At 47.5% G+C, this 22,885-nt stretch overlaps 1 protein-coding gene across 1 annotated transcript; it reads right to left on the bottom strand.

Annotated features, from left to right (window-relative positions):
- Positions 1-10,195, bottom strand: Defb123 (defensin beta 123). The gene is made up of 2 exons (XM_028887516.2): positions 9,809-10,195; positions 1-244 (listed from the first exon to the last, which is right to left on the bottom strand). Exons 1-2 carry the CDS (start codon positions 9,864-9,866, stop codon positions 99-101), a joined length of 204 nt encoding a protein of 67 aa, XP_028743349.1. The 5' UTR covers positions 9,867-10,195; the 3' UTR covers positions 1-98.
- Positions 10,196-22,885: the final 12,690 nt, after the last annotated feature.

The following is a 22,885-nucleotide window of genomic DNA, read 5'->3' as shown; positions in this document are numbered from 1 at the left end:
TCAGCCAGGGGCATTTATTGACTGAGCTCAGAATCCATGAGCTCAACCTAGGACAACTCTGCCAGCTGCATCCTCCAGGCTTCAGGCTTCCGGGGCACTTAAATTATCCAGGGCTTTGGCTTCGGCTGGTACTTGGGCTTCACGCAGCACATCTTCCCGTTTGTGCAGTAGACATAGACACTCTCCTTCCTGGAGCATCGGTGGCGGCACTTGCCGTGGAGGTTCCAGCATTTCTGAGCATCACCTGGTACAAGGAAGAGAGAAAGAGGTTGTGTCGTCCTAAGAGGAGGGTGGCCCCAGCCCGGGGAGCCGGCACAGCTGTGAGAGGCTCTCCGCCTCCCCTTGGGCCCTCCTACTACTGTTATTTTTCCTGACCCCCCTTTTTTTTTCTACCTTTCTTTGTGAATCTAGACTAAAGGACAAATGATGGACCTTTGAAAATCTGCTTTTAAAGCCTGGGTTAATTGAAACTCTGTCTAGAAAACTCCAAACCAAGAAAGAAACAACACACCAAAGGAGAGGCAACAGTTCTGGCCGTCCCAGGAGGATGCGGCTGCACCAAACTGCTGGTCTCGAAGAAGGGGACCGAGAGGAATGATGTCCATCCGGAGGCTGTGCAGGGGTGCCAGCGCTGGCTGCCTGGACAAGGCAAAGGCCCCCTTCCCATTTCTCTATGAGGTGGCACTTCTGCTTGGGTTATAGATGCCTTGTGTCCCTTGGATGCATGAAGTCTTTAAGCTCTATTTGAACCACAGGTTTCCTCTTGACAAGTCTGAATGAGTTCCAGACGTGGAAGGGGAAAGGGAAGCCTTTGAAGAGAGGACATAGCATCCCAGCTTCTACACCCTCAGGGTTAGCCTTGTCCTCTCTGGGTGTCCCCTTAGAGCACAGAAGGGGAGCAACATTCCCATCTGTCACATGAAAAGAAACGGCAAGAAACACTGGCAAGGATGTGAGGCATAAGGACCCCCTGTTCACTGCTGGTGGGAATGCAAACCTGTACAGCCGTTATGGAAACCAGTTAAGAGGCTTCTCAGTGGGCTGAAACTGGAACGACCATAGCACCCAGATGTGCCATTCCTGAATATGCTTGGGGCCTCTACAGCAGACTGTGTCATCAGAGATGCTTGCATATCTGTGTCCATGCTGCACCATTCACTACCACCAAGATAGGGAACAAGCCTAGGTGTCCGTCAACAGATGAGTAAAGCCAGTAAGGTCCATAGGCACAGCAGATTATAGTCAGCGGTAAGAAGAATGAAGTCATGACATTCAGGAAAATGGATGGAGCTGGAGATTATTATCTTATATGGACTCGTTGCCTCTTTCATGTATGGAATCCAGACTTAAATGTATACATGCAGAGATGCATGCCATGAAAGTATTAAACATATACATGCAGATATATGCCATGAAAGTATTAAATGTACACATGCAGATATACATGCCGTGAAGGCAGAAAGGGGACCGTGAAAAGAGATGTCTAGAGATGGGAATGGGGACAGAAGAGGGTCATGGAATATATAGACATAAAAGCGGAAGGGAGGACTATGTAGGGAGGAAGAGGAGCAGCCGGAGGGCGGAGGAGAAAACAGGGCATAAAGTGGGAGGAGAGACACAAACATGATCCATATGCGTGAAAGCGCCACAGTGAGACCCGGTACTTCATAGGCCAGCTAAAAAATTAATAAAAAATAATTAAAAACTAACAGCAGCTATTTAATCAGCATTAAGAACTTCAGATGGGGCTGAGAGGAACGAGAAAAGAGAAAACAACACCTGCCCACACTGGGCAGGTCTCCAGAGGAGCCCCTCTTGTCTTTGAACGCTCACCTGAACACATGGATGAGGAAACAGCCGAAGCCTTGGAAAGAATCACCGAAGAGAGCTAGGCAGACCCGTCCTCAGAACTGGGAATGTTCTGTGCACTCGCCGCCAGAGCAGAAAGACTTTGTAAAGCCTGCAGCGTTTAGGGGCCAGGAGCATGGCTCAGAGGTTAAGAGCACTTCCTGCTCTGTCAGAGGACCCAGGTTCAGTTCCCAGTACCCACATGGCAGCTCACAACCAACTGTAACTTCAATTCCAGGGGATCCAATGACCTCCTCAGGTCTCTGCAAACACTAGGTACGCATATGGTGCACAGACATGCACGGAGGTAAAATACACATAAGATTCAAACAAATACAGAAACTCAGTCAGCCGGTGCAGTACACAGGTATCATTCCAGCCCCCGGGAGGTGGAGACTGGAAGTCTCAGCTATAAAGTGACTTCCAAGGCCGCCTGGGCTTTACGAGACTAAATAAATACATACATAAAATTAAAAAAGCCTTTTTAAGAAGATAAGTGAACTTGGAGACACAAAACAAAAACTATTCAAAATGAAGTACAGAGAAAGAATAAAGCCTCGCCCACTGTGGAATGATAATAGATCACCATGTCAGCAGTTGAAGAACCAAAGGAACGAGAGGGAGAGACAAGAAGTGTGTGTGAAGAAAATGGCATCCGGAGAATCTCAAGTTGACAAAATCACAAGTAACCAGAAACCTCAGTTTCCTGATATGACTCCCAAAAGTTATCCTCCGATGCCCACACCCGCCGTGGTATACACACGTAGCTATGGGAGTGGAAGGGGTTATTGGGGAGTAGGAAGGAGACCAGCAGGAGCCGGTGGGGACCAGAGAGGGTGGGGGGTGTGTGGGAGTATGAGGCTGTGTGTGCTGTGGCATGCTGTTCTCTGAGAATAGCAGCCATTACTGTATTTTCTTCCTTAAGGAAAATATATTTATTTATAGTTTGACTGAACTGGGTCAACAAAGACGCCTCCTTTCTCCCTTTCCTGTGTGGATGTTACAGTTTCATAGAAAAGATTCAACAGCTGCCTAGGCATCCCCATGTGTTCTGAGATAAGCAGTCAGAATGGTGTGGGATCTCTTTCAGGGAGGCAATCAATAAGGATGAAGAAAAAAAAACTGAAAGGGTGAGTGCGTGGTGTCACGGAATCTCTTCTGGGGAGGCAAGCTCCAGTGGGCTTCAGCCCAGAGGTGACTGAGGAAATTAGAGTCTTTGGGGTTCACTGTTCTAGTAGTGTCATCGCTGAAGAGAGCTACACCCTGAACCCCCACCCCCACCCCCTGCCCACTCTCCTCTTATGTAGATGGTGTTTGACTTTTTCTTTTTCCAGGAAGTATTTCTGGATCTCTTTTTCAGATCATGGACCCATGGCCCACAGCAAGGACCAGCGTGTGACGGGGCCCAGCAATCACAGTATTCCATCTACCAGGCAGCATAAACAGACCGAGGTACAGGCCTTCCCAGGAACTGACCACTGGAAGTCAGGTGTGTGTAAGCGGTTGTCACTGTGAACCTATGCCATTACCATATATACAGTTTATTTATTTTTATTCTATGTGTATGAGAGTTTTGCCTGCATGTATGTATGTGAACCACATGTGTGCAGTACCCAAGAGAACACAGGATTCCCAGGAACTGGAGTAACAAAAGATTGAGAGCTACCATGTGGGTGCTGGGAATCCAACCCAGGTCCTTTGGAAGAGCAGCAAGTGCTCTTAACGGCTGAGCTATCTCTCCAGGCCCACCATTGCCATCCTAATCAGAGCAGCCATGACTACCTGCCGGAGACCCTCCAGGCTGGGCCTATGGAAGGTCCCTCATAGAGGGAGGGGTTGGGGCGGTCACTAGCCTTTCCCTTCCTCCTGCGCACTCTCCCAGCTGTGAGGAATTCAGCCTCAGGTGCATGTTGTCTCAGGAGCCACTGGAGTATTGAGCAGGAAGGCTAACTGAGGCAGGGACTCCACCTGTGCAGCTACAGGAACGTCATTATCCACGCTGGCAGGAGACATCGGCAGGGCACCTGTTTGGGGGTCACCTATGTTCCTGTATGTAACCCCTCACTCATGCTCCTATAATGTAAGCCTAGTAAACTGCTTGGTCCCCCCAAGCTAGGCTTCGGTGGAATAACTTTGGTGTCTTGCTAGTGCTCTATTTGGAATGAGTAGACACTTGTCTACATCACCTCAGGAAGTGGGTGGGTACAGGCAAAGTACAATGATACACACATGCGAAGATGTCAGAACAAACCCATTATTTTATACTCTAATTTAAACAATTAATGAAAAGAAAAAAGGTAATTGGTAAGGGCTGGAGACGCTGTTCAGAGGGACAGCAGTGTTGGGTACATATAAGACCCAGGATACAATTCCCAGTGCAGCAAAGGCAACGACCGTAAGTTAAAGGGACGTGAAAGCAATGCATTATGGGTTGACAGCCTGTGTAGATGTAAAGGCTGGTGCGGGGAATTGGGATGCTCACTGTTTTAAGGTTTCTGTACTCTCTGTGAATTGGCCTGTGAGCATCGAAGGCAGACCAAGAAGATACAGATGTCTGTTGTCAACCTTGGAGCCTACTCAAGATAGATGGCAGGGACTGGGCAAGAGCAGTCTACAACCTCCTGTCACGTGAGTGTGAACTCACCAGACCCCTTTGTTCATGAACAAAGGGTCAAAATGCTGAGAAACCTGGTTTTCAGAAATCAAGACAGTGACTGACACTTTGTATCTGAAATTCTGGCCCCAAGGATGGAACATCCCATACTTCGCCCAAGGAATCAGGTTTCCCAGTACAGAAAAGCAGCTTTGAGCTCCACTGGGTGCCGAGGAGCCGAGGAGAAGTTTTATACAAAGTTCTCACTGGTGCTCTCCTGCTCTTCTTTTCCCACTTTTTGTTTTTTTTTTTTTTTTTGGCCAGGGGGGCAGGGGGTTTGCGGGGGTGGGGGGTGGAGGGGTGGAGAGAGGGTGGGTGCTGACCTTGAACTGCTTCTTCTCCCAAGTGCTGGGACCATAAGGTGTGTGTCACCATACCTGGCTTCCTCTCCGTCTTTATTTTGTGCTTTCCTCAGAAATTCAGCCTTGAGTTGGTTCTCAGCCTGGGCCTGATGTCAGCCCTTTACCTACTGCCTGTGGTCCAGCCTTGCTTGGGACCTCCCAAGCATCGTTAATGTATGTTTAAACCCCACCCTTCCTCTCTTCCTCTGGAGTCGGTGGTTCTTGACCTTCCAAATGCTGCGACCCTTTAATACAGTTCCTCATGTTGTGGTCATGCCCCAACCATAAAATTATTTCATTGCTACTTCATAGCTGTAATTTTGCTACTGCTATGAATTGTAATGTAAATATCTGATATCTGATCCTGAAGAAGTCACAGCCCACAGGTTGAGAACGTTCTTCGTTGGGTGAGTTGTTGCCGACCCCAGAGACCCTTGGGTATGAGTGTCCTTTGTAGCAGAATAACCTGTCTAGCGTGGTGGGATTGCAGGGCTGTGTGGGGAGTCTTCATAAAGACGGATGGACGTCACACAAGGAGACTACCACAGTTCCTAGGATATTTAAATAAAGCTCATGAACCAAGAAAACTCCCTTCACCAAGGATGGGACAACTGAGTTCAATAAGAGTAGCCAGGTGTGGTGGCAGCATTCAGGAGGCAGAGGCAGGTAGATCTCTCCGAGTTTGAGGGCAGCCTGGTCTACAGAGTGAGTTCCAGGCCAGGCGGGGCTACACATCAGAAGAATACTGTAAATTCTACCCTATGTGTGTAATTAGAAAATCCTCATTGTCAGTGACCAGTTATTTCAAGAGGACTTGTAAAGACAGAAGGATGAAGGTCAGAGAAGTATTAAAAGGTATATTTTAAAAATAGGATATCTGTCAGGCAGGGCTACACAGTGAGATCCAGTCTCAAAACAAACAAATAAACAAACAAACAAAAGGGTGTCTAGGGATGTAACCTTGGCAATGAGTGTTTCATGAAGAAATGAACTGAGGACGCTTAGGGAAGGAAGTGGGAGTGTGGGGGAAGGGTTTGGGTCCCAGCTGACTGAGCTGTGTGGTACTACAAGGGCTGTACTTGGCAACATTTGCTAAGCAGTGTTTTTGTTTTCTGTATCCATGATTCTGCCTTATTTTACAACAAAGATAAGGGAAATCTCATTAAAAATGAGATCTCGTTTTTAAAGATTTATTTGTATTTTATGTGTATGAGTGTTATTGTCCGCATGTAGGTCTGAGTACCACATGGGCACAGTGACTACAGAGGCCAGAAGAGATGTTGATCCTTGGGAACTGGAGTTACAGAAGGCTGTGAGTTGCCATGAGATCTCAAACTTTAGTTCAAGCATGTTAAGATGACCCAGTGTGTGTGTGTGTGTGTGTGTGTGTGTGTGTGGGTATGGGTGTGTGTATGGGTATGGGTGTGTGTATATGGGTATGTGTGTGTGTATGTATGTGTGTATGGGTGTATGTGTGTGTGTGTATGGGTGTGGATGTGTGTGTATGTGTAGGATGTGTGTGTGTGTGTGTGTGTGTGTGTGTTGAACACAGAGCCTAGAGAAGGACATGGGGTGTTCTCCTCTATCACTCTCCACCTTGTTACATTGAGATGGGGTCTCTCTGAGTTGGAAATTCACCATTTGGCTGGCCTGGCTGGCTAGTGAGTTCTTGGATCTGTCTGTCTCCACTTCCTAACACTGGGGTTATGTGCAGCCCTGTCCGATTCTTTATGTGAGAACTGGAAATTCAAACTCAGGTAATCTTGCTTGCACAGGAAGTGTCCTACCCATGGAAGCATCCCTCTAGCCCTTAAGCTAAATTTTAAAATCACATTTATTCATGTATTTATTGCTCACACATGCCAAGGACAACTTGCAGGAGCCGGTCCTCTCCTACCAGGAGGGTCTTGGCACTTAAGCTCAGGCTGTCAGTCTTGACAGCAAGTGCCTTGACCCAGAGTCATCTCACTGACTCTGTTTTAAACATTTTTAAGTGATGTACATTTTAGCCTCCTTTCATCATGAGACCCTTTGACTGTTAAAAAATGGAACAGAGTGGAATTTCTGTCCCTTGAGGCACTGATAAACAACAGTTAGGATGACATCGTCAGCTTAAATGAGTAAGAGTTGTTTCAGGTCGTAGCCAGACCATAATTTCAAGAACCAGAATTTACCAAGGGAAGTCCAGGACTGGGTAAAGCCTGGTGTGTTTACTCAAAGCCACCTCTCTGTGAGCTAAAGGAGATGAAGGCTGAGTGTGACCGGAGTATTGATGGCTTTCACTCAAGGTCTCCGACCGGCACAACTCGCGACAGGAAGTGGAAGAGAAACTCTTCTAATAACTTCCTGGTGACTTAGGAGTTTAAATTCCCTTCCAGCAGCGGCGCGGCAGCAGCATCAGGCTGCCTGAGAAACCCCACTAGCCCTGTGGGCCTGATGAGGCTCATTGACAACCTAGGGACACTGTCTACTGTTCTGCCGCCAGAGGCCTGCTGGGTAAGGGACATTTGGGGAGTGGAGATGAGCAGAGGTATCGCTGCAGGGAGAGAGGAACTGCTGGGAACACCCAAGATGATTCGGAAGCAGCGCAGATGATTCTGGCAGTTGCTAGGTCTTTAGGGAAAAGCTTAGCTTTTCCACCTCATCAGACCCTCAGTAGGGGTGAGAAACAGCGGAGAGAAGTGGCTTAACTGTGATACCTCAGTAAGACCCCCCACTCTATCCCCTACAGACAAAGAGAAGCTTAAACCAGGATTCCTAAGTGTGGATAAGAACTTAGACCCCTTTTCCCCAGGTGGCTGTATCTGCTACAGGGACTTTGGAAAACACAGTCAGGATATTCGACCAAAAGACTAAAAAGGGAGGCGGGTTAAAATAAATTATATGGTCTGTGCCTTTAAGAACTAGCCTCACAAAGAAAGGGGAGCACTCCTTCCAACTTCCCTGCTGTGAGTGAGAGATTTGGAAGAGCCTCCCTGGAGGCTTGTAAACTTAGAAACACCTTACTTTTGCATTCTGTACCTAAAGTCTCCAGTGTTTTGGGACGTGATCTAGCACAAGACCTCACTCTATTGTCTCAAAAAGGGGCTTAGACAAAGATATCTCAATAAGATAGACCCAGCCAGTTTCAATCCCAGAAATGATGCGCTAGCCCAGAACAAAAAAAGAGCAGAGTCTGATGGTAAAATTAACCACGAGATGCCCTCTCCGGAGATAACATGACAGACCCAGGAGGAGTTGTAAAACTCCTGACAGGGCAAACAGATAAGCTAAAATAGATAAAGTCCAGCCAGGGAAAACTGGACCAATCAAGGATGACCGTACTAACCCCCTCCCCTCTAAGAAATGTTATGGTTTTGCCTATAAAAACTAACTTCCCAAGAAAGAGTAACTTCTCTGCCTCACTTGAGATGGCTTGAGTTGAGTTCCTGTCATGATTGTAACAGATAAACCTTGCTTTTGCATTCTGCATGCTCGTCCTTGTGGTCTCTCTGGGGTTACGGTCGGGCACAACATTAACATCCCCCTCTCTCCTGTGCATAACATCCTTCCAGGAAGCCCCCACATCTCTTGTGTGGTGAGACAGGGAAAGGTGAGGAGTGGAAAGAGTTGTAAAGAGCAAGCCCGTGGAGAAGCAGCAAGAGGGCTGAACACCTAGAGGTGTGCCTACCACACTATCATCCCAGAGCACAGCAGCCATTCCTGGCGCACCGCCTAGACCTTCTACACGCCACGCTTGGATATTGCTTTAGCTTCTTTGGGTCTCCAGGAGAAAGCAAGTCCCCACCGCTTCCAAATGGACGTTCAGATGAATTAGACAATGAGATCAACTCCAGGTCCTAGATCACAGTTCTGCACCACACACCAGTTTGGTGCAGGAATCAAACCAGGGCTTTCTGTGTGCTGGGCAAGCACTGCATCAGCTGAGCAGCAGCCCCGGATGTTAGTGCTTGCACACCTGCTATGACGACGACACACAGACATAGTCACAGCCATTAGAGAAAGGAGCAAAGGAACCTCTGAACAGTGGTCAGACCATGGTGAGCCATTTGCCAACTTGGGTGCTTGGCTTTTTTTTCTCCCTTAGGTGAGGGTGTTTCAGGGTCTCAGGAGGGAACTGAAGTCAGCTTGTTTAGAAAAATAGTATGTTCTGATTCGGGAAAGTTCGACAGTCTGGGGTGGACAGAAGCTCTGCCAGGTGAGTGGAGGGGGCAGGTAGCTGGTGGGGGGGGTAGGGAGGATAGGGGTGACCTCCAACTAAGCTCTCCCATGGCCCTCACCTGGCATCCCAGGCAACTTCAGGCTGCTTCCTCACCAGTGGCTCCCATCGATCACCCCTGTGCTTTGGACTAGGTCCCACAGGTGGCATGCGCTCTCCCAGCTGAGGATGCTCACTTATGCGTATCCCGCACCCTTCCGTCTTCATCTCTTCCTTCCCCTGCCTAATTTCAAGTCACATCTCAGGACTCTACTCACCTCAGGCTAGCTGGGCCCTGCTCATGTGTACCCAGTTTCCTGACTTCCCTTTGTCACGGCTTTGGGTATAATGCGATTTAACTGTGTCCGAGGGCCACACCATTTGCCTCCATAATCCTAGCTCCAGCACAAAGTATAGTACAGAGAGGGGAGCTGCAGACTTGAGATCCTCGTTCCCATTAAGGTGGCCGTGGCTTTTCCTAAGCTTAGAACATGTTGGGGACTATTTTGCAAGAGATCTGCTGTTGCCTTCTCCTCTCTGGCTACTTCTGCCCCCACACTGGCCCTTGGCCCAGCTTGGTAGAGCTGAGCATGGAGTGGGTGATGAATGAGATACTCAGGATGTTGTTGTTGGTACTTAAGTTCCGGCACCTGGCAAGTCCGTGACATCTCCGCAGCCCTAGGCAGCTGGTCCTCCTTGCCCCGGGGTGTTCACGGACAAGGCCAGGGTCTCCCTCTCTGGCCCCTTCTCTGAGGAGATCTACATTACCTGGAGTGAGCTGGGACAAGAGCAGCAGTACGGCCAAGGTCAACAGCAGGAGCTTCATGGCGCTAGAAGTCCCAAGGTGAAGCTTCGAGTCCAAAGTGGTGCCAAAGTTAGCGGCGAGCTGGGGCGGCTGAGTCTCTCTAGCGGAAGTCCCTCGGATCTTCAGGAGCAGCCCACAGGAACAGCCCTGCACCCCGGGTCTACAGTGTGGAGCCACACCCACCGAGTCCACAGCATCCCTTTGTCTTTTGGATCAGGAGGGTGAGGACAGCCAGGGTTCAAGGTCACACAGCACAGCCCTTCCCCGCCAGCTTTACACGGCCTTATCCAAGGCACCACAAGGGGGCGCCACACACACGAATGCCACAGAGCACACATCAGTGGCAACCAAGGACACTGGCAGAGAAGAGGAAATGGGGTTCCAGGCAGGGCAAGGTCTGTTCAAGAGTAGATAGACACAAGAGGAACACCCTCCCCCCAACCTCGGGGTGGGGCACGCAATGCCACTCCGAGCACCAACCAAGCACAGGGTTGTTCTGGACTCAGAGTTGAGCCCCTTCCTCAGGGATTCAAGAACAGACGTTCCCAGCGCCCTGGTCTGAACACTGATTCCAGTTTCTTTAGCTCCCTAAGGTGGCTGCTCCTGCAGTTAGTAATCCTTTCTTCAGGGTCCTCAGTTTTCAGCCTTCCAGCAAAAGTAAGCAGTTCCCTCCATTAACTATCTGTCTCTACTATTTACGTGAGTTCCACTTCCTGACCGGACCCTCCTGATAGAGACGTCGGAAGAATCAAGGAATGCATTAGAGCTTACGCGGTAAGATAGTGAACTGAACCATCAGTGGAGACGGGAAACACTGCGTGGGCTGCCAAAGATTTACACAAGGTAAATGAAAGCGCGTGGTCCTAGACGCTAAGTAATTCCTTCAGGAACTTTCTACAAGGAAGAGAGTAAGAGATGGCCCTGGGAAGGGACCCAGTGACCAGGCCTACAACTCTACCACGGTGCCCTGCCGCCTCTTACTTCCTGTGAAGTTTCAATCAGAGGAGAGCCACTGTCAGCAACCCGGAATAAGGAATCTGTGGTAAAATTAGTCTCAGGGTAGGGGTTCGAGGCTCTGGAAAAGCAGAGACTTGATGAGATACAGAGGGTATGAGTTAACTTCCAGGGGTGATGCGCCAAGGCTTGAAGCCCCCCAGGACTGCCAGGGGAAGGTGCGGGACTCTGGAGAGATTCTGGGCTCCTGGGCTGCTGATGCCTGTTGGTGGCAGCCACAGAGAAGTGGTTAGTAGCGAATCTGGCTTCTGGGGTTACTTTGGTCAGCAGGGCCGGAAGTGGGGAAGGAGAACTGTTACCAAACAGGGAACAGCGAGGACCTGCTGAAACCTGCCCCTTGTCCTCACCACCAATCACTGGTGACAATTTTCAGAGCACAGTGGTTAGCGCTTCTGATAGCTGCTGTCACTAGAGAGCGTTAAAATTTTAAAAGTTGGCTGCAAACTCCCACTCAAGTCCAGAGAGGGAAGGAAGCTGAGTGGAATTTCATCCCAGACAGGGCTGGTACCTGCCAGCAATGTGCTACAAAAATACCACAAAGCAGAATGTTTTAGGGAGAATGTATTTATCGGGTTCTTTTCTTTCTGAGAGTTCTTAACCGCTTACAGTGCCTGGGTATGTGAAGGAGTTTTGCATTTCATGAACATAATGTCTCAATCTTATCTACTTCCCATCACCCTCTCTCAGCTTCAGCCACACCTCATTTTGGAGACATGGTCTCATGTAGCCACCCTTGATCTCTCTATTGTAGCTGAAGGTGACCTTGAGCTTCTGGACCTCCTGCTCCTACCTCCTGGGTGCTGGGATGAGAGGCATTCATTACCACGGCTGGCTTTATAAAGGGCTGACTAAGGATTGAACCCAGGGCCTTGTGTGTGTTAACCTAGGTAACCACTCAAGAAACTGAGGCCATGCCCTCAGCCTTCCTACTAACTTAATTTTTATTTATAAAAAGATATTTATTTACTTATCTAATTTTATGGGCATTGGCTTGTGTTTTGTCTGCATGTATGCTTGTGTGAGGGTGTCAGATCCCCTGGAACTGGAGTTACAGACAGTTGTGAGCAGTCATGTGGGTGCTGGGAATTGAGTCTGGGTCCTCTGGAAGAGCAGTCAATGTTTTTAACCCCTGAGCCATCTCTCCATCTCCCTATTTTTATTTTTAATTATGTGTGGGTGTATGTGTATGTGTGTGTGCATTCGAGTGCAAGTGTACTTGGAGGCCTGAAGAGGGCATCAATTCCCTGGAGCTGGAGTTGGGGATGATTGAACCGCCTCTACCCTCCACATGGGTGCCGGGAACTGAACTCAGTTCCCTAGCAACAGCAGTATGCATTTCTAACTGCTGAGCCATCTCTCCAGTTCTTATGTGATTTTGGTGTGTGTGTGTGTGTGTGTGTGTGTGTGTGTGTGTGTGTGTGTGTGTATTTATCGGGTTATATATTGCAATGCTAAACCCATGCATTTCAGGCAAGTTCTTTGCCCCCTGACACCCCCCCCCATAAAATTTACTTTTTTCTGGGTTTCAATGTGTTTCATCAAGGATTTGGAGCAGATGAGTCATGGGGGTCCATCTACCCATCAATTTATATGGTTCTGTAGGTGTGGAAAAGTAACTTATAGAAAGTAAATGAATGAGTAACACAAGGACTTCAGCACCCAGGGTAAGTGCATTTTCATCCGCAGATTCTTGGGGTCAGTCACCCAGTTTCTGTTACCCTCAGACTCCAACTCCCAAATACATGGTGTCACTTTGAAAGCCACACTCCCAAGTTGGGTGGTGGCGCACACCTTTAGTCCCAGCACTTGGGAGGCAGAGACAGACAGATCTCCATGAGTTCAAGGCCAGCCTGGTTTGCAGAGTGACTCCCAGGACAGCCAAAGCTATGAAGAGAAACACTGTCTTGAAAAACAAAACCCAAAACAACCAACCAGACAAAAGAACCACTGGTCCCACTCCTCACAGGCCCATGTACTAATGTGCTTGGTTCTGGTGCCTTTAAAAAGCAGGATGGAGCCGGGCGTTGGTAGCGCACGCCTTTAATCCCAGCACTCGGGAGGCAGAGCCAGGCGGATCTCTGTGAGTTCGAGGCCAGCCTGGGCTACCAAGTGAGCTCCAGGAAAGGTGCAAAGCTACACAGAGAAACCCTGTCTCGAAAAACCAAAAAAAAAAAAAAAAAAAAAAAAAAAAAAAAAAAAAAAAAAGCAGGATGGGTTTAAGTACGCAGCTTCTCTCAGTTGTAAGGAACAGGGGACCTGGTGAGGAGGCAGAGGAAGATGCTGTGTGAACACCTCCAGGCACACCTCAGATACCATGGCCTGTTCATGGACAGTGAAAAAGGCCACTTTCAACCTGATCAGGAATCCAAACAAATCCAAATGGCAAGGGGGTATCATTTTCTGCTATCAATTAGCAGGCATATTATTTTATTAGTAATCCTACAAATTTTAAAAAAGATTTTAGTTTTCCCATTAAGTGTACACATGTATGTGTGAGTGTGGCTTTGTGCACATGAGTGCAGTGCCAGAGGAGGCCAGAAGAGGGCTTTGGATCTCCTAGAGCTGGAGTTCCTGAAGGTTGTGATTTGCCTGACATGGATGCTGGGATCTGAACCTGGGTCCTCTGCATGATCAGTATATGCTCTTAACCCCTGAGCTATCTCCCCAGTCCCAACCCCAGAGACATTTTTTTAAAGAATATACATAGAGAGCAATACCTTTTATTATAAACATCAGATTGCTGCATCCTTTTGGCAGGGTGCTTGCTAATACTCAAATCATGAAATTGTGCTGGGCTAGTGACCTTAACAAGGAGAAGGCAATTTAGACAGGATACACGAAAATGTTACGTGATAATGGAGGTGGAGACTGAAGCTCTGCTTTTATAAGCTGACAATGCTAAGGGACAGCAGCAGCAAGGAGCCAGGCGAGAGGCATACAACACGCATTTCCTCTGTCTCTGGAGGACGCAACCTTGATATTGAACTTGTAGCCTCCAGAATAGTGGAGAAGAATATGTCTATTTTTACAAACCACTCCGTTGTAGTGTGTTGAATGGCAGTCCTAAATAACAAGTAGGCCACCATTTCAAGTTTATTATTACAAAGCCATTCTACATCTGTGATGGTTATCCTCATTGTAACGTGACTGGATCGAGCAGTGTCTCTGAGACTAGCTGAGCACACCTCTGAGTGTGTTACCCTTTCCCCTAGTGAACTTCGCAATGTTAGGGGACCGCTTAACTCCTGTGTATATTCTTGCATATTATAAATCTATAACAGACTGTATTCTGGGTAAAATGGGCTGCCAAGAAGGGCACACCCCTTCCTGGAAGTTCCCATGTTGCAGAATATTTGTTTACACTGTGAGAAGATGTGTCACTGTGATTGGTTTAATAAAAAGCTGAATGGCCAATAGCTTAGCAGGAGAGGTAGGCAGGATTTCCAGGGAGAGAGGAAGAGGAGGAGGAACTAAGGAGCATGGATTACGCCAGAGAGATGCCAAGAGATGTGGAACAAGTCAGATGTACAGAAATGGAGAAGAGGTAAAAAGCCACGTGGCAGGACATAGATTAACAGAAGCAGATTAATTTGTTATAAGAGATAGTTGGGGACAGCCAGGTATGGTGACTCACGCCTTTAATCCCAGGAAGTGATGGCAGGAAGCAGAAAGGTATACAAGGCCTGAAAACCAGAAACTAGAGCTCGTTAAGCTTTTAGGCTTTTACAGCAATTAAGCTGAGATCCATTTGGATGAGGACACAGAGGCTTCCAGTTTGAGGAAGTGAGATCAGCTGAGGAGTTGGCGAGGTGAGGTTAGCTGTGGCTTGTTCTGTTCTCTGATCTTTCAGTGTTCACCCTAATGCCTGGCCCTGGGTTTGTTTTTTATTAATAAGACCTTCCAAGATTCATTTTACAATACCAGAAGATCAGAGAAGTCAAGGAGCAGCCAAAGTCACCTCTTACCTCCCCGACTCCTCAGACCAAAAAGGGGGTGAGCTTCTGTTTCTACCTGCCTTATATTTCTCTCTCCACCCAGCCATATTACTTCCTGTCTGTCTGTACAGACCTCCAGACCTCTGTGGTTAACTAATGGCTAGCTCTACCTTCTGATCTTCGGGCAAGCTTTATTTGTTAGAGCACACACAAAATGTCACCACAGAGCTCCACTTATTAGGTGCTCAACCCCCTCCCCTCTCAGCACCCGACAGCGTCTCTATTATCCTCATTTCCAGCATAAGCATTCTCCTCTCTCTCCATGTTCTCGTCTCTGGCTACCTGTAAGCCTTGGTCTCATCTCTCCTGCTCCCCAGGATGCCTGCTTTCCTTTTTCTCTGACCGGAGGACCCAAGGACTATGGACACCTCTCTCAGGTGTCTTTCTTCTTGCTGCCCGGAGCCCTGCAGTACTGGATGTGGTTGAGCTTGATCAGGATTGAGCTGGATTCAGGGGAAGTCACATGAGACCCCACTCTTCTTTATATCTCTGTTCCCCATTGCGGGTACTGCCGAGGGTGACATTTCTGATATGACTTTCATTTTCTTCCTCTCCCAGCAGGATCCGGAATCATGCATCCTTTGAATGTGTCTCTTGTCAAGCACACTTGGACCCCTCCCCTTGATTTTGTTTAGTACCTGTTATGCTTCTGGGTGACTCCAGATGGAGGAGGTGTTTCATGCCTGGTTTTGCCTTCCTGGATCTAATATCTGGTCCTTAGGACCTCTGAAGGACAGAGGACAGCCTTGTGGAGTCAGTTTTCTCCTTCCACCTTTATGTGGGTTCTCAGATCAAACTCGCATCTCTGGACTTGAACGGCAGGGAACTTTACCCACTGGCTGCAGATCTTCCTCTCCTCATGGACAATCCTGATCTCTTTAAAGGCTGTAAACTGGGTCCCAATTCCTGTGGGCAAATCTACTCTAATACTTACGTATTTAAGGGGTGACTGGAGAGGTGGCTCAGTAGTCAGAACACTGGTTCTTCTTCCAAAAGACACAGGTTCAAGCCTTAGCATTCACATGGTGACTCACCACTGTCTGTTAACCATCCCCAGGGGATCCAACACCTCTTCAGCCCTTCCAGGGCACTGCATGCATGTGGTACCCAGACAGACATACATTCCAGCAAAACATGCATTCACATAAAAACAAACAGGTTTTGAGAAATTAAAAACAAAAACAAACCACATGCTTAACTGATTCAAAATCGATAGGAAGTGAAATTAAGTACAACCTGGTTTATTATGAATAAAGACCATTAGACAACTTAAAATTTGAAAGCGTCAGAAAGTGGCCCATTAAAGTCGAGTGTTCTCTCACTATAATGTTCCCTTGTTTCTCGCTGAAAGGGAAGACACTCTGCGGGGAGAGAAGATGATTTCCTGTTTCTTATCTGTCCCTGTTCCTGATGCACAGTGCAGCGGGCAGCGGCAGCTCACTCATCTGAACAAATCCACACACAGTGTAAGGAGGCCAAGAGGGCTGGGCTCAGCCGGCCATCCTGGCACTCAACACTGAGTCTCTGGTCCAGGTGCTCCACTGGACTCTTTCTCCTTCTTCCCTTGGTCCTGCAGTAGACGGTAACCACTTGCTATCTCCCCCGGTTCTCCAGGGGAGTTCTTTGTTTCCCAAGCTGTAATCGCAGGATTAGTGTATAAAGATGTTTAGCTCTGTGCTCTCCTCCTGCCTTTTCTCAGGAGATAGTTGACTGTCCACGGTCATTGGAAGTTATTGTGTTGCTCAGAGCTTGCTGGAATGGAACATCCTGTAATTCTCAGGCTTTTGTAGGACAAAGAAAAGCCTTGTAAATGAACTCAAGACTATCCAAACATCCGTTAAGTCTACCCAATAGGAATGGGTAGGACATAGAGGAAACGAGAGCCTTACAATGTATTCCCTGAAGGAGTTCAGGGACCCAGGTCCTAGAAGGGAGAATGTTGGTTAGGCAGGGGTTAGTGTCAGAAGAGACTAAGAGTCCCCCATTCGCACCCCAGTTACTTCAGTTGGGCCAGAAAGATAGGTAGAGTGGTCAACAAAACAGAATATCGAGACAGGAGTGGTGGTCTCCGGCTGGGCCAGCTCAAGGCCCCAGACAAGATGGGAGGAACAACTGATGATGGTGGACTCTGTCTGGTTCAGCTCAAACCAGCTCCAGGGACTGCCTCACGTGGGGAGCATGCCCAGACTGCAGTTAACACCTTCTGCCCTTCCCCCAATTCCAGTGAACTTTGCAATTTAAGAGACCACTTAAATGCTTATACAGATTCTTACGTCATTTGTTTACTTATAACAAACTGATTTTGGGGTAAAATGGGCTGCCAAGAAGAGCACACCCGTTTCCTGGAAGTTTCCAGGTACAGGGGAGAGGGTGACAGGAGAGAGACATAAGCCCCATCCATGCCAGTGGGGATCAGCGCCATTTCTGTTTGGCTCAGCTGGCTCCTTTTCTAAAGAGTGCCCTGTGGCTTCCTCAGCTGAGTTAATGAGACCCCTGACCACTTCTCTACTGCTGTGTCCTGTCTGAATTCTTCTCTTTTGGGAGCACAAGAACACAGACTGCTTCTGGGGTCCAGAGCAGAGAGAACTCCAGACCACCTGTCCTAGTTAGCTTTTATCATAGCTCTGCTATGATAGAAAACCATGACCAAAAGCAACTTGGGAGGGTTTCATCTGGCTGTCAGGTTACAGTCCATTGTTGCCAGGTATTTGTTTACACTGTGTAAAGATATGCCACTGTGACTGATTTAATAGAAAGCTGAAAGGCCAATAGCTGGCAGGATTTCCAGGCATAGAGGATGCTAGGGAGAAGGGAGGAGTCACCAGGAGATGCAAGGAAGCAGGTCATGTAGGAGATGAGGTGACAGGCCACGAGCCAGGTGGTAGTATGTAGATTATGGAAGTGGGTTCATTTAAGTTATGGGAGCTAGCTATGTAAAGCCTAGCTATAGGCCAAGCTTTCACAATTGATAAGAAGTCTCCATGTGGTTATTTGGGAGCTGGCGGGTGGGCCAGAGAAAGACTCCATATTCTATCATCAAGGGAAGTCAAGGAAGGAATTCAAGGCAGGGACCTGGAAGCAGGAACTGAAGCAGAGACCATGGAGAATACTACTTACTGGCTTCCTCTCTCTCTCTCCCTCCCTCTCTCTCTCTCTCTCTCCCTCTCCCTCCTTAGCTAGCTTACTTACACAGCCTAGGGATGGTATTGCCCATAGTGGGCTGGGTCTTCCTATGCCAATTAGCATTCAAGAAAATCACCTGCAGACAGGCCCACCGGCCAGTCTGATGGAGGCAATTCCTTAACTAAGGTTTTCTCTTCCCAAGTGTGTCAAGATGACAACCAAGATTAGGCACACACACAAGGTAACAGGAAGTTCTAAGGCTGAGTGGGGACAGCACTAAGATTCTGTGAAGCCAACTCCAAGACAAGATCCAAGGTTGCCATCAGCAGTAGCAATGAAGGACAGCCTGTAGTTTGTCCAGAAGGATACCCAGGCTGGGGTGCCTTTCTTGGAACCTTTACCTGGGTCTCCATGGCAACACCACTGAGGCAGCTGAGATAAGAAGGTTGTAAAGAGACAGAAGATTGATGATCACGGCCCTGGGACTCTGTAGGTGTAAGCTCGGCTAGTTCGGCTATATTGGTGGCAAAGCCTTATGTTTTCTGTGTGTTTTGAGTGTCCAGGGAGTTGGGTTGAGTTTTACAGCCCCTGGCTCTAATCTGCTCACTGATGAGACTGAATCCCAGAGAGAGAATCTAATTTGTCCTAAGGTCACACAACTAAGTGGTACAGCTGGGACAGTGAACCGGATAATTTCAACTCTGTCTTTCTTGGCTTCAATGCCAAAGTTCTTCTGAAAACTGGCTATTTTAGGCAGAGGGACAGAGAATATCTTGCCACACGGTGGTGGAGCACACCTTTAAACCCAGCACTCAGGAAGCAGAGGCTGGCAGGTCTCTGTGAATTTGAGGCCACCTTGTCTACAGACTGAGTTCTAGGACAGCCAAAACTGTTGCACAGAGAAACCCTATCTCAAAAAAAGAATATCTTGATAGACACACTGCTGAAGGTGTGGGGAGTGTCCTCTCTTCCTTAGCTCCTGAAGTGGGAAAGTACATCTGAAGAAAGGAGACAGCTCAGTGGTTAAGAGTATGCTCTGCGGGCTGGAGAGATGGCCCAGAGGTTAAGAGTGTGCGCTGCTCTCCCAGAGGACCGGAGTTCAGTGCCCAGCCCCCGGGTGGTGCCTCACAACTGCCTGCAGCTCCAGCTCCAGGGGTCTAATGCCTCCTAGGGCAACTGCATTCATGTGCACATATCCACACACAGGAATACATATGCATATGTTTAAAAATAAACAACTTTTTTGTTGGTTATTTTGAGACAAGGTCTCTCTATGTAACCCTGGCTGTCCTGAAACTTGTTCTGTAGACCAGGCTGGCCTCCAACTCAGAGACTGGCCTGCCTCTGCCTCTCAAGTCTGGGAATTAAAGGCCTGTGCCACCACAACCAGCTAACATGTCTTTTTAAAAGTAGCTCATCTAAGCTGTGTTAGAATCATGATAGCTGTGGATTGCTATATTAGATAATATAGGACTTAAAAGTGTGTGTGTGTGTGTGTGTGTGTGTGTGTGTGTGTGTGTGTGTGTGTGTAACAGGAATCTTAAAAGTTCTTATTAATAAAAACAAATCTGGGCCAGGTATTGGGGTGAAATACTGGATGGTCAGAGAGACAGAACAAGCCACAGCTAACCTCACCTTATGGTGATATTTTATTTATATTAAAATGTTATTTGTATGCTAATAAATAAAGTTACCCAGGGGTCAGAGCTATTAGCAAGCCATAGGAAAGCAGGGCAGTGGTGGTGTACGCTTGTAATCCCAGCACTTGGTAGGCAGAGCTAGGTAGGTCTCTGTGTGTTCAAGGATACAGGCAGTATTGGATACACATGCCTTTAATCTCAATACCAACCATAGAAAACCTGGAGATCTGTACAGACAGACTGTGACGAGGCAGTCATGTGGTTGGTTTTACAACCAATGAGAAGGCAGAACAGAAACTCTATATAAAGACTTTAACACAGGAAGTAGCTCTGGTTCAGAGAGGTAGGACCACCGCAGGAGGAAGGGTAAGGTTTTAGCTCTTAGCTCTGACCTTAGCTCTGGCTTTCTTCTTTGCATTGGTTCTGTGTTTCTTATTTAATAAGACGGTTGGTTACATCTACATCACCTGGCCAACTTCTCAGCTGATCTTGTTTCCTCAGACTGGAAGCCCCTGTGTCCTCATATCTGAATGGTTCTCAGCTGAACTGTGCTGCTCAAAACCTAAAAGCTTAACCAGCCAAATGCTTCTAGTTTCTGGTCCTCACACCTTATATACCTTTCTGCTTTCTACCACCACTCCCTGGGATTAAAGGTTTGCTTTCTGGGATTAAAGGCATGAGTCACCATGCCTGGCTGTTTCTAATGTGGCCTTGAACTCACGGAGATCCAGAGGGATTTCTGTCTCTGGAATGCTAGGATTAAAGATGTGAGTGCCACCATTTTCTAGCCTTTGTATCTAGTGGGTACACAATATTTTGGGGAACACAATACCACCACATGTGTGTGTCCATCCAAGTGTTTGGATTGGTGTGATTGTTTGTGTGGAGGCCAGTGGTCAAGCTTGGTTGTCATTTCTCAAGAGCTGTCCACCCACCTTGTGTTTGGAGACAGAGTCTCTCTCTGGCTGGCCAGTGAGCCTCAGGGCTCCTGAGTGTCTGTCTCCATTTCCCCAGCACAGAGGTTATATGTTTGTATCACCACGCTTTTCTTTAACCTTTTTTTTTTTTTTTTGAAACAGCTGTGCCACTATGAGACCTTTGCTGTCCTAGAACTCCCTCTGTATGATGCGGGCCGCAGGAAAATATCATAAGAACTCAGCTGGTTATGGCAAAGTCATTACCTGAAGGGATCAAGGAATTCCTTCAGAGGAAGCCAAATTCCAAGGAGCTTTTGGTGTTATTTGGCTTGTTATATATCAACTGTCTTCTGTTATGAAAATCATGTGTGCCTTCATAGTTTTCCCAATTGATTTTTCCCTAAGAAGGGCTAACAGTGTGGACTGATCACTCTCTGGGCATACTTTCAAGGTATTTGGAGAACAGCCTCAGGAAAAACTTCCTCCCCCCAGCCCATCCATTTCTCCCCTTTCAGCACTGGAATCAGTTATCTCCCTTAGCCACATTCTAGAACTAACAGAAATAACAGTCCAGACCACCACATGCTAGTCTCCTGATTTAAGGTAAATTCCACAAGGAGACACTGCCTAGGTCAGGTGGACCTTATGTAATAGCTTTACACAATTTAGCTCGGACCCTCCTTTCTTACAGCCTTACTAACTTTATAGACCCCTAACTTCTTACCTAACCACTTCTCGGAATGTGGACTGAGCACACAGACCCCCCTTTTCATACACTAATGGTCATCAGCACTCAGGTGACCTCCTCTTTCACCACTCCTGTTTCGGATTGTAAAAGAAAGCCTGGTGGTCACTGCCTGAGGAAAATTCTTACCTGCCTTTATGACCCCATAGAATTCAAGCCTGGTGACCTTCCTCGAGCAGGGGATTGCTATTGCTTGGATTTATAGTTGGACTCCTGAGAGTCTTGAGAGAATGGAGAGACAGAGAACAGAGAGGAATAAGGAGGATTTTGACCAGAGTACATGTGGATGAGATGGAAGATGAGGAAGAGTCAGATGGGGAAGTACTAGTTGGGTAAGAACAAGATGAAAAAGACCTAGATGAGGCAGAATTAAGACTAGAGAATTAAGATAGAACTTAGAGGGAGCAGTAGATGAATATAGAGAGAAATCAGGCAAGAAAGGATCTAGACATGAGAGCAGAATAGAAGCTGTGTAGAGAGAGACAACTCACACAGAATAATAAAGTGTGTGGACTAAGGAGTTTCCTGTACATAGATTCATTTCTTTTCATCAAAGATTAATTATCAACTGGTTGTAGATTCTTCCCGGACCCTGGGAGGGGATTATTGAGGGGCTGGATCCCCCTAGTCCCTAGTATATGTAGACCAGGTTGGCTTCAAACTCGCAGAGATCCACCTGCTTCTGCCTCCCGAGTATGGAAATTAAAATCATGCACCGCCACAATCCAATTTTACCTCTTTTATATAGATTCTGGTGATCATACCTGGGACCTCATGCTTGTGTGGCAAGCTTTACCAGAAGGGCTATCAAATGAGGAGGTGGTAGATCGTGGAAAGAATTGTGGAGTGCCAAGGATTTTTAAATGTATTAACATTTTAAATATATTTTAATTATTTGAAAATTTTTATGCATGCATATGATGTATTTGATCATTTCCACCCCTCTCCTTCCCCCAATTTCTCTCAGACCCATCTCCCATCTCCCTACCTTCCTCTCAACTTCATGTCCGTCTTTGTTTAAAAAAATACATTTTATTATTGTGTGTCTGTATACCATGTGCATGCGGTGCCCACAGAAGCCACAAGAAGGTGTGGGATGCTCTGGAACTGGAATTGCTCATGGTTGTGAGCTGTCATGTGGATTCTGGGAACCCACGTGGGTTCCTTCTGGAAGAGCAGCCAGTGCTCTTAACCACTGAGCCATCTCTCCTGCCCTACCCTTTAAAAAATAACCCAGCTAGTCCAGTTGGTGCTGCCCGTAGACTCATGGATGTGTGGCCATTCACTGCAGCACAGTCAATGTACCAGGGGCCAGACTCTGAAAGACAACTGACCCCCGCTCCCTCAGCAGCCATCATCTGTGAATAGCTTCTCAGCTGGGGGGGGGGTGCTCTTCAGTTCTTTTTCCTCCAGAGTGGAGGATTCTGGGCAGGATTGACAGAGACGGACATAAACTTACAGTGATATGCTCTGACTATTGAAGGGTTGACATTGTAGGGTTGATTTAGTCTTGCTGGTGTTTGGGAGGATAAAAGGAGTGTTGGTGTAGGAGTGTGTGGTCAGTACTGTGAGTGGGGAGGCCTAGGGATGAGGAAGGCAGCTGACT

Source organism: Peromyscus leucopus, chromosome 4 (assembly GCF_004664715.2).
Source record: "Peromyscus leucopus breed LL Stock chromosome 4, UCI_PerLeu_2.1, whole genome shotgun sequence".
In the NCBI taxonomy this organism is placed as follows: Eukaryota; Metazoa; Chordata; class Mammalia; order Rodentia; family Cricetidae; genus Peromyscus; species Peromyscus leucopus.
The sequence above is the reverse complement of the archived record's forward strand: the minus strand, read 5'-3'. Positions and strand labels throughout refer to the sequence as shown.